The 11,618-nt window shown below is 36.6% G+C and overlaps 1 protein-coding gene across 1 annotated transcript in view; it reads right to left on the bottom strand.

Annotated features, from left to right (window-relative positions):
• UCHL5 (ubiquitin carboxyl-terminal hydrolase L5) overlaps positions 1-11,618 on the bottom strand; it is an 84,057-nt gene that overhangs the window by 50,914 nt on the left and 21,525 nt on the right. Inside the window, exons 2-3 of the mRNA XM_006834183.1 lie at positions 9,524-9,587; positions 7,605-7,710 (exon numbers count right to left, since the gene is read on the bottom strand). Coding sequence (XP_006834246.1) covers positions 7,605-7,710; positions 9,524-9,587 — 170 coding nt within the window. The remainder of the gene's footprint in view (positions 1-7,604; positions 7,711-9,523; positions 9,588-11,618) is intronic.

Here is an 11,618-nt window from a genome sequence, read left to right as displayed (position 1 = left end):
CTCCACAGGAAGCCTCCTTCACTGGGCACGTTGTAGCCCCATTTTACATATTCCAATCAATTATAGGAAGCTTTCTATGGTGATATTTCTGGCTATTCCTGTCTCTCCCCCTCAACTGTCTATTTTATAATGGTATGCAAGGGAAACCAACCAAAACACAGCCAAGCATTTTAACATTATTTCTCCCCTTTTCCCCATTCCAATCATATCTTAGTCCCTGTATTCCAGAGCCCTGTTGTTCCAAGGTTGTGCATACATCATTATTTACCTCTATCCCACTTAGTACATGCAAACCTGCCTAATTGTTTTCCCGTCTGCTTTGTTCTTCCATTCCCCTACCCATTCTCATATATTGCCCCCATCCCTAGCACCCAAACTATCCTGTATCTGCTCCCTACCCTGTGCTCCACCTTCCCCTACCTCCCTTCACCCCACTTCCCATGGTAACAAGCAAAGAACCCCTCCCCCTTAGTATGGGTTCTTTTTCTTAGTCTTTTACAGTAGTTCACCTAGACTTTTACAAGAGCCTCCTAACTGGTATTTACTCCTATATCCTACAGCACTCTCTTCTCTTCGTACGCAATCCCTATACAGTAAATTAAGTAATCTCTTCTAAATGAAAATCTGATCATGTCACCCTTCTAAAAACACATCTGCAATATTCCATTAGTCTTAGCATACAGTCTCATTCATGGCCTAAAAGACTATGCTTGATAGTATCTCTGCCTGCACCTATGGCAGAATGCTGCTAGTCAGCAAATTTTGTCTGGGTCTATGGCCACCTGGAATGAAGACAACCTTCCTAATATCTTTAGATGCTAGAAGAGCCCTTAAGAACAGGAAATATGTTATCCCCTTCCTGCTGTCTGAAATATAGAACAAAGAGAAAGGCTGAAGTCCAGCAATCATCTTGGACCATGAAGTAACTTTTAGAATAAAAGCCACACATATACAAAGTAACAAAATGAAACAGCTAGCAAACCTGATAGTTCTTAGTTCTGGGAGAAAAAAAAACAAAATTTCTATTACATGTAAACCAGTGTTTTTCTACACGTAACCAAACCTATCCTTAATCTACAACTTATTCAGTTTCATATCTCATGCCATTCTTCCCTCTTGCCTTCTACACTCCAGCTACAGTGGCTCCTTCTAGTACCTTTTATTAATCTTACTCCCTTTTGCTGTAAGGCTGCTATGTTTATCTGAAATGATCCCCAGCTTTATTCCCTACCTAATATCTACCTAACTTTTCTATTTCTTCAGAACTGTCACTCAGGAAAGTTTTCTCAGGCTTCTCTTAACTACGCCAAGTCCCACCTTGCTCTATCGGTTCATGGGAGGTAATCTCTAAACTCTTTGTCATGCATAACATCTTTGTTTCGTTTTGTAAAACAGGCCACACCATATAGTCTAACAATGTGATGCAGGGTAGAGATTTGGGTTATATAAGATAGTCTAACAACTAGAATTAGGAGGGGAGCTTTGCGACACATTCTATTAGCTCAGCTCAGCTGAAGGAAATGGAAGCTGAAGCCAGTCATGTGGGTAGCTAGCTAATCAACATGACCAAGCCTCAATAAAAACTTTAGACACCAAGACCTAAGTGAGGTTTCCTCATTGATAATCTTCCACATATATATCACACATCATTCCTGGGAAAGTCTGCACAATCTATGACTCCACTGGGAAAGGACAACTGGAAGCTCCAAACGTGGAACTTTCTAGGACTATGACCCTGCATTTCTTCCCCTGGTTAACTTTAATCTGTATCCTTTCAGTGTTGTTGTTGTAAAGTGCCGTCGAGTCGGTTCCAATACATAGCGACACTGTAAGGGTTTCCCAAGAAGCAGCTGGTGAGCTTGAACCGCCAACCTGGCAGTTGAAAAGGCTTTGCAGTCTGACGCATTAACCCACAGAGCCACACCAGGACTCTATCCTTTCAGTGGCTGTGTGCCGTGGAGTCAGTTCTGACTCATAGTGACCCTGTACAGGGTTTCTGAGGCTGTAAATCTTTACAGGAGCAGAAATCCTCATCTTTCTCCCGCGGAACAGCTGGTAGTTTCGAACTGCTGACCTTGCGGTTTGCAGCCCAATTCGTAACCACTATGCTACCATACACTGTAAATATAACAGCTTTCTGTGAGTTCTTCTACTGAATTACTGAAACTAAAGGATGGTCTTGAGGAGCCTCAAACTTGAAACTAAGTGTCGTAAGTGAGGACTGTGTTGGAGAACCCCAAAACTCTGCAGTTTGTGTCAGAGAGGTAAGTAGTCTTATAAACTGTTCTTAATATAGCACTTATTAGCACTCTAATTTTTACATTTTTTTGATTTATATCAATCTCCTTCACTGAACTCTAAGAATCCTTGAGAATAGGGATTATGACAGGTTTTCATTTTTCATTAACACAGTAAGTGGCATACTGTATGCACTTAATCATTCTTCCTGAAAAACTGAACAAAGTCAGATGAAACCCTTTACTATTTTAGTATGATCTTAGGCAAGTAAGTCACATCTTACCTTTTTTTACCAGTGAAATGGAAACTATAAGACAATGAAATTCTACAGAGAACATTTACCAAAATGTCATTCCTGGGTATACAAATTGCAATTACTAGGATATAATTTCTGGCCCTGTAGGCTAAGCACTGGATTGCTAAATGCAAGATCAGCAGTTCAAACTCAGCTGTTCTGCAGGATAAAGATAAGCCTTTTTGATCCCATAAAACTTTACAGCTTCAGAAACCCTATACAGGGTTGCTATGAGTCAGAAACTACTCCATGGCAATGGTTTTGGTTTTGGATTAGAATTTCTTTCCTCATTTTTTTATTACTCAATCACAAACACTCCTATAATTATAGCATGTAATCAGCATAACACAGGCAATCACGTCTCTGAATTAATACAGTATCATCCATAAGTACCCAAACAGTACATTTAATTTATATTACATATCACAAATAAATATAATTTTCATCTTTTTCATTTTTTAATTTCTGAAAACAACTCCTCAAAGTCCAGATATCCTAGTTTAGGAATCATTACTGGAGGTCACTGTAGCCTAGGACTAAAGGTTATGTATTTGTAAAATATATATAAAATGTCTAGTCTAGGCTCATAAGAGGTATATGCTACAAACTAACAAAGTGAGGAATTAAAGATCTGCTAGTTCAAGAGAAACACAGCATAATGCACTAAAAAGCAAACAAACACAGTACTACTGGGCAATCACTAATCTGACATCTTAATAGAAACTACAGAAACACAGTGCAAAGAAAATATTAAATTATAATAAAATAGGTATGAAATATAATAATAGAAAAACATCAAGGGATTACAGAAATCACAAATTCAAATCCAAGCACGATTTTTTTTCCTTTGATACAGTATATTTTTATACTTTAAAAATATCTAAAAACCAAACTCATAGTCATCTAATCAATTCTGATTCACTGCAACTATGTACAGGGTTTCTCCCACAGAGTGGATAATGGGTTTGAACTTCTGACCCTGCAGTTATCATTTGAATGCTTATTCTACAGAGCCACCAGGGCTCCTTTAAAATATCTAGGTTACTATAAATCAAAAAATCATTAGAGAATTCCAAATTCTTTCACTGCAACTTTATCAAAGATCAACATTCACCTACTTTGTTGGATATTTACTATGTACCAGAAACTATATATAAAAGTAAAATCTCTGACTGGATTTACAGTTTAGTATGGAATACAATGAAAGAAGCAATTACCAAGAGAAAAGTGTGTATGTGTATGTGTGTGTTGTTAAGTGCTATACAGTTTGTTCTGACTCATAGCAACCCTGTATAGGGTTTCTGAGGAGCAGCAAGTAGGATTAAATCATTAACCTGTTTCAGAGTCCAATGCTAATCCTACAGTGTCACACCAGAAATCCACATACATGTACATACATATGTATGTGTGTGTGTACATATGCATATGGAGTCCTGGTATGGCACTCTAGACTGCAAAGACAATTTGAACCACAAGGTCAGTGGTTCAAACTCACCAGCTGCTCCTTGGAAATCCTATACATGCGGTCACTATGAGATGGAACAAACTCGACACACACACATAAGTGAGCTTCAAAAAGTTCACGGATAAAAGGAAATAAAAGAAAATGGATATTTTCCAAGAACTTTTTGAAATACCCTCATATATTTAAAAAAAACTCTAGAAAATTTATTTTAAATTATAGAGCAGAGGCTATGTTACTTTTATTTTCTACATGATATAATTACAATGCTTAAATTTTGTATAGCGAGCATATATTCTTATTGTTGTTGTTAAGTGCCTTCGAGCCAGTTCCGACCCATAGCAACCCTGTACGGGGTTTCCGAGGGTGTAAATCTTTACAGGAGTAGAAAGCCTCATCTTTCTCCCGGGGAGCGGCTGGTAGTTTCGAACCGCTAACCTTAAGGTTCACAGCCCGATTCGTAACCACATACACATTTAAAAATTAAGAATACTTTTCTGAAAAGGAGAATAATCACCTGAAGAAATTTAAAAATTATCTATCCATTATCCTGTGTCTCCTATTCACACCTTGAGAATCACAAAAGCTGAAGTTTTACAACTATATTTCTTATACTAGAATGACACATAAATATAAAAATAGTTCAATATATGAATGGATAATTTAAAATTAGAAATTTTTAAGAGATTAACCATGGAACATCTACATCAAGAATACTTTGAACAGAGGCAGTGTGGTGATATCATTAACTGTGGACCTCAGAGCCACGGTGCCTGGGTCTGTACTCCAACTCTCCCATTGACTAGTTGTATAACATGGGCATGTTGCTTAATTTCTCTGGGACTCAGTGTCCACATCTGAAATAATGAAGAACCTATAAAACCTCATAGGGTTGTTGTGAGGATAGTTACTACAAATAAATAATAAAAAAGGATATATATATACATATATATGTGTATATATATATATAGAGAGAGAGAGAGAGTATACATATACATATAAATAAAAGTATACAGTATGCCTTCATTAAAGTTAACTAAAATTGTTAATGTGTACTGAAATGGAACAATGGCAAATTTCTATAATTAAGCTAAACAAGATGCAAAGCACTTTGGACAATAATCCTGTTTTAGTAAAAATTTTTTAAAAAGTACTTAAGAATGTGTTAGCATATGAATAGAAAATGTGGGAAGTAGTATAGCACATTGATTCACAAACCTGGGCTTTAGACCTCGGTTTAAGTTCCGAATCCACCACGTATTAGATGTGTGACCTCAGGCAAATAAGTTAACTTTTCTAGGCCTTAATTTCTTCATCTGTGAAATGAGGATAACAACCTCATTGGGTTGTTGTAAGGATTAAATAAGATAATACATCTAAAAGCACAATATCTGGCACACAACAGGCATGGTAAATGTTGGCTACTATTATTGTGCTAACATCATTATAAATGTTATTAAATAAGGGGTGTGTTTGACCTGTTCACTGTTAAATCCTTAATACCTAAAACAATGTCCAGCAAAAAACAGGTGCTCAAAAAATACCTGTTGAAAAAAATTAATGAGTCAAAGTGGTTAACAGGCACAAAGTGGCATTATAAAAATATTCACTAAATATATCTAAGCGTAAATTCTGCTATCAGGAAAACAAAACAAATTTGGGGGATGCTAATCATATGATTAGCAGTTCGAGTCCACCAGGAGCTCTGTGGGAGAAAGATGAGGCTTTCAGCTCCCATAAAGATTTACAACCCCAGAAACCCTATGAGTCAGAATCAATTTGATGGCACACCATCTTTTCCAAAATCTTAAAACAAAAATAAGACAGTTCTGATTTCTTTAAAAACCTTAATTCAAAGATTTTAAGGGAAAAGGATTTAAAAGAAAGGAAAAGCTCTACAATAAGAAAAATTAGTTACTATCTAAAATAGTAAAGGTGTGATCTAAAAAGGATGTATTTAAAAGTAGCAATTTCATTTTCTTCACCTTTCTAAAAGTCAATCAGATTATGCTAATTGTTTCCATAATAACTCTGTATTTGTTATTGTTGCTAAGTGCTGTTGAGTCAGTTCCAACTCATAGCAACCTTGCAAACGGTTTCCAAGGAGTAACTGGTGCGTTTGAACCACCAGCCTTAGAGTTAGCAGTCCACAGTACTTATCCTACAGTGCCACACCAGGACTCCTAACTCCAGAAAGTTTTTGTCTTTTCCACTGTTTGAACATTTGCTTTGATGGTGTAAAAACAATTGCAGAAAGAACCGATGGCATTTGAACATAAATCTAGGCAGTGTCAATGAACTTTTTCACTGCCATACATATGTATTTAAAATAACAGTAAAAGCTAGTTTCACTTAAGAATGTCTTTAATCAAACAATGATTTATTTTTGTTAAATTGAATTTTGTTAAAATTCAACCTTACAGTACACACACAACCTTTTAGTATTATGTGGGAGGAAATGGAAAGCACAAATAAAGCACTTCTGTCCCATAACAAGATGATTGTTATCTCTAAAAAAGGCATTTGTTTAACTGTTTTGAATTGTAGGCTAAGCTGACTGCCTTTTTCCTGGAGCACCATTTCTACCTGAAAAGATATCAGACAAAACTGGCTATTCAGATTAGGGTACATGGTAGACAGTTTCTTAAAAATAAGTGAGATGAATCTGTCATTTCAAGGAAAACATCTGGCTGTATTTTTTCCCATTGGAAAAATTTGAACTTTCAGGTGAAAATTACTTTTGTAAAATTTAGGTCCACCATCATGAACTTACAAGTGTCTTGATACTTAATGGCACAAGTGGTGAATATTAGCAAAGGTGATTTGTTGATACTGTATAATTAAGTGTCAACAACTGTAGATCTGCATAAATTGGTAAATTTTCCAAATGGCTGATGCATGATGTAGCAAAATCATGCATGAATAAAAGATTAATTAAAAGGGCAAAATAAACCAAAGAATTTTAATATAAATATAAAAAGGTCAGATGTTTTCAGACTTCACACTGCAATGAACCTTTAAATAAAGCAATACTTAAAGAGTTTTTATGGTGTGAAAATATATATTCACACTTCTCTGAAAAAGATATTAAAATGTTTCTCTCTTTCCCAACTATATATGTAATACTGGATATTTTTCATATATTTCAACCAGAATAAGAAAAAACTGACTGAAGAAGCAGCTGTGACAATCCAGTTATATCCTATTAGAGCATACATAAATTAGCAAAAATGTAAAACAATGCATTCTTCCGACTAAATTTTTTTCTGATAAATAGGCCTTTTTTCCATAAAAACATATCATGTTAACATGATATATATCATGTTACTGTTGTTCTTTTTAAATGAATTCATAAACTTTTTTTTTTTTTAATTTCTCACTTTTAATGTATAAAATGGTAAACAGCAATGGATATTTACCACAGAAACAAAAACAATGGATAGAATCCACAGAAACAAAAGCTTGTTGAGGATCTAAATCAGTTTTAAAAGTATAAAGAGGTCTGAGATCAAGTGTGAGAACTGCTACACTGGAGGTACATAGGTAAAATAAAGTCATACATAAACACAGGTTGTTTTTGAGACTTTTCAGAGTATCCGGGGACCATACCTGCTTGGCAAAAAAAATCGTGTCAAGTCTGGAGTCCTGAACCACAGAGCCTGCTGGTTCTTCTCCTGGCTGCCACTTGAAAAGAAAAATTAACCCATGAACTGGCCTACAAAATAAAACACGAATTAATGACACCACACCCTGTTTCTATAATGACACATTCTCTATACTTTAAATATTTAATACAAATAATGGCAAATGAGGAGTCCTGGTGTGGCACTGTATAATAAACAATGGAGCGCAAGTTCGGTTTGAACCTCAAGGTTGGTGATTCAAACCCACCAGCCACTCCTTGGAAATCTTATTAGGGTCTATACAAGTCGAAACCGACTTGACAGCACTTAACAACCATAATGGCAAATGAAGTAAATTAAGTACTAAATATGATAAAAATTTTAAAGATGGATATTACCATTTATGTTATCAAGTGCCTTAGAGTCGATTCCAACTCATTACAACCCTATATAAGGTTTCAGAGGGTTTCAGAGGCTTTAAATCTTTTTGCAAGAGCAGAAAGCCTAAACTTTCTCCTGTAGAGCAGAGCTGGTGGGCTCAAACTGCTAACTTTGTGGTTCAAAATTCAGTGTTTATCCTATGGAGTCACCATGCTCCCCAAAATAATGTGTACGCAATTAGCAGAGTGGTTACAAGTCGGGCTGCCAACCTCAGGGTCAGCAGTTTGAAACTACCAGCTGTTCCACAGGAGAAAGATGAGGCGTTCTGCTCCCGTAAAGATTTACAACCTTGGAAACCCTGTGCAGGGTCACTATGAGTCCGAGCTGACTCCACAGTACATAACAACAACAACAATTTTTACATTACTATTAATATATATTAGAGAGTCCTGGTGTGGCACTGTAGGATAAGCACTAGAATGCTTACCACAAAGTCAGTAATTCAAACCTACCAGCTGCTCCTTGTAAACCTACACAAGGACACTGTGAGTTGGAACTGATTCAAAGGCACTTAACAAAGAAAAATCCAAAATCAGTATGTATTATCTATTAAATATATTTTGTACACTAATTTATTATTCATAGTTTTTAATGTTAAAATAAATTCTATGTTCTAGCACTACTGATCTTTATGAATTTTATTTTTAAAAAACCCAGCCAATTGGCATTTTGTGGATCCATAATTATAGGAACTTGTGTTTGAATTCCGTACAAATTATTTTTCTAAAAGCTTCAGGTTCTTGATTGTAAAATGCAGGTAATAATACCTAGTTCACAGACTTGAAAAAAGACTTAAAGGAGATGATAATATGTTGAATTCAGAGTAAAACAGACAATTCTGATGAGCCTATGCTGCTGCTATGTGTCAATGAGTATATATATATATATATATATATATATATACATATATATATATATATCCTGACAGTGACCCTGTATAGGACTTCCAAGGCTGTATATCTTTTGTTGCTGTTGTTAAGTACCCTCCAGTCGGTTTCTACCCATAGCATCCCTAACAGGGTTTCCGAGGCTGTAAATCTTTACGGGAGCAAAAAGCCTCATCTTTCTCCTGCTGAGTAGCTGGTCGTTTCGAACTGCTGACCTTGAGATTCGCAGCCCAATTCATAATCACTACACAGTACCCATAGTGGCCCTGATAGGGTTTCCAAGGCGGTTATTCTTTACGGGAGCAGAAAGCCTCATCTTTCTCCCACGGAGTGGCTGGTAGTTTCGAACTGCTGACCTTCAGGTTCGCAGATCAATTCGTAACCACTACGCTACCAGAGCTCCTTTACGGGAGCTGAAAGTCTCATTTTTCTTCCACAGAGGGGCTGGTAGACTCGAACTACTGACCTTGTGGTTAGCAGTCCAACACATAACCCACTTCACTACTAGGGCTTCTTAATGAGCCTTTAAGTTTGCTAAGATATAAGTAATTATTTATGACATTTTAAAATTACTTACTTTAATTTTTCAAAATTCTCTGGTTCCAAACTCCATATTTCCTCAACTTGGGCTCCTCGGCAACCTAAAAAAACAAATCATTTTCTTCAACAATTACGTTTTTCCTTTGCCATTTAATTAAATACTAACTAAAAGAAATGCGCATTTGGGGACAATTGTTGTTAAGTGCCGTCGAGTCGGTTCCGACCCATAGTGACCCTGTACAGGGTTTCCGAGGTGTAAATCTTTACAGGAGTAGAAAGCCTCATCTTTCTCCCGCGGAGCGGCTGGTAGTTTCGAACCGCTGACCTTAAGGTTCGCAGCCCGATTCATAACCACTACACTACCAGAGCTCCTTATTTGGGGACAATAGGACATAACAAATTAAAACAGTGAAAACCGATAACACTCATATTCAAATTCTACTACTTCTTTAATATTTCCTAATTATTTACAATGAAAACATATTTACTTTTATAATTTAAAAATAAATCCAAGAGTTCATGTCAACTGAATCACCATCCTATGACTCTTAAGACTCAATCCCTAGCTTTTATTCATTCACTTTATTCCCCCATTCTGGGTCCTCTTTTTTTTTTTTTTTCTTACTATAGTATTTTTCATTCCCCATCCTAGAAAGCAAAAATTCCTATTTAGCAAGGACTTTTAAATCAAATCTTTAGTTCTAATCCTTTACTTAAAATTGCAAATCTCTATTTTCAACTATTTCATAGTCACCTCTATCATCCTACACCAAAATGTATTCATCTCTAGGACAGTGGATCTCAACCAGGGCAACTTTGCCCAAAGGGTACATTGTGCAATGTTTCCTGGCAACTTTGTATGTTTGTTGTGTGTCACTATTTGGCAGGGGTGTCAATTAGCATATGTTGTTGTTGTTACGTGCCATGGAGTTGGTTCCAACTCATAGCGACCCTATACAGAGTTTCCAAGGCTGTAAATCTTTACAGGAGCAGAAAGCCTCATCTTTCTCCTGAGTAACAGCTGGTACTTTCAAACTGCTGACCATGATTCAGCAGCCCAATTCGTAACCATTATGCTAAATACAAGGGAGAAAGTTAAACATCCTACATTGTAAAAGCCCCCATCATCAAAGAATCATCTAGCCCAAAATGTCAATAATAGTGCAGAGGCTGAAAAACACTGCTATGGTGTGGCGCTGTGGGCTAATGTGTCAGACTGCAAAGTCGTTTGAACTGCAATGTCAGTGGTCCAAGCTCACCAGCTGCTCCTTACCTGGACTACAGGGTTAGGTATTTACTGTTGTTGTCAACAGCTGTCATGTCAGTTCCGACTCACAGTGACATGTATAGGGTTTCCAAGAAGTGACTGGTGGGTTTGAACCATTGTCCTTGGTTAGCAATTCAGTTTTTATCCTAGTGCTCACTAGGGCTCTTGGTTAGATATAGTGCTCAGCTATTTAATCAAACACTATCTAGGTATTTCTATGAAGGTATTCTGTACATGGTGTTAACATCCACAATCACTTGACTTTAAGTAAAAGAGATTACTGTCAAGGTGAGTGGGCTTCCACCACATAATTGAAGGTCTAGAGAGCAAAACCAAAGTTTCAAAGAAATCCTGCCTCAACTGCAACATCAACTCCAGAGCTTCCAGGCTGGTGGCCAGCCTAACAAATTTCAGACTTTCCAGCCTTTATTTACCTGAGTCAATTCCTTAAAATAAATTTCTTAGTATGTATGTGCACATGTGTATCTGCTACGATTCTGTCTCACTGGAGAAACTGACTGATAGAGATATTGTACCAAAAGTGTCTCTAGAGAAACAGAATCTTAATGTTTTGCAAATTGCTACTGGGATATCTAGAATAGAATGTCACAGATGATTATAGGGTATTGCTAGTCCATAGTACATAAAACAATAAATACAGACAAAATATCACCACTGAACACTCCTAATCAAATACTGACGAGAAAAGATTCTGGGTGACTATGTACATGATAAGGAGCTCTGGTAGTGTAATGGTTACAAATCGGGCTGCAAACTGCAAGGTCAGCAGTTCGAAATTACCAGCTGTTCTGTGGGAGAAAGATGAGGCTTTCTGCTCCCATAAAGATTTACAGCTTCAGAAACC

Source organism: Chrysochloris asiatica, unplaced genomic scaffold (genome assembly GCF_000296735.1).
Source record: "Chrysochloris asiatica unplaced genomic scaffold, ChrAsi1.0 scaffold00009, whole genome shotgun sequence".
Lineage (NCBI taxonomy): Eukaryota > Metazoa > Chordata > Mammalia > Afrosoricida > Chrysochloridae > Chrysochloris > Chrysochloris asiatica.
The sequence above is the reverse complement of the archived record's forward strand: the minus strand, read 5'-3'. Positions and strand labels throughout refer to the sequence as shown.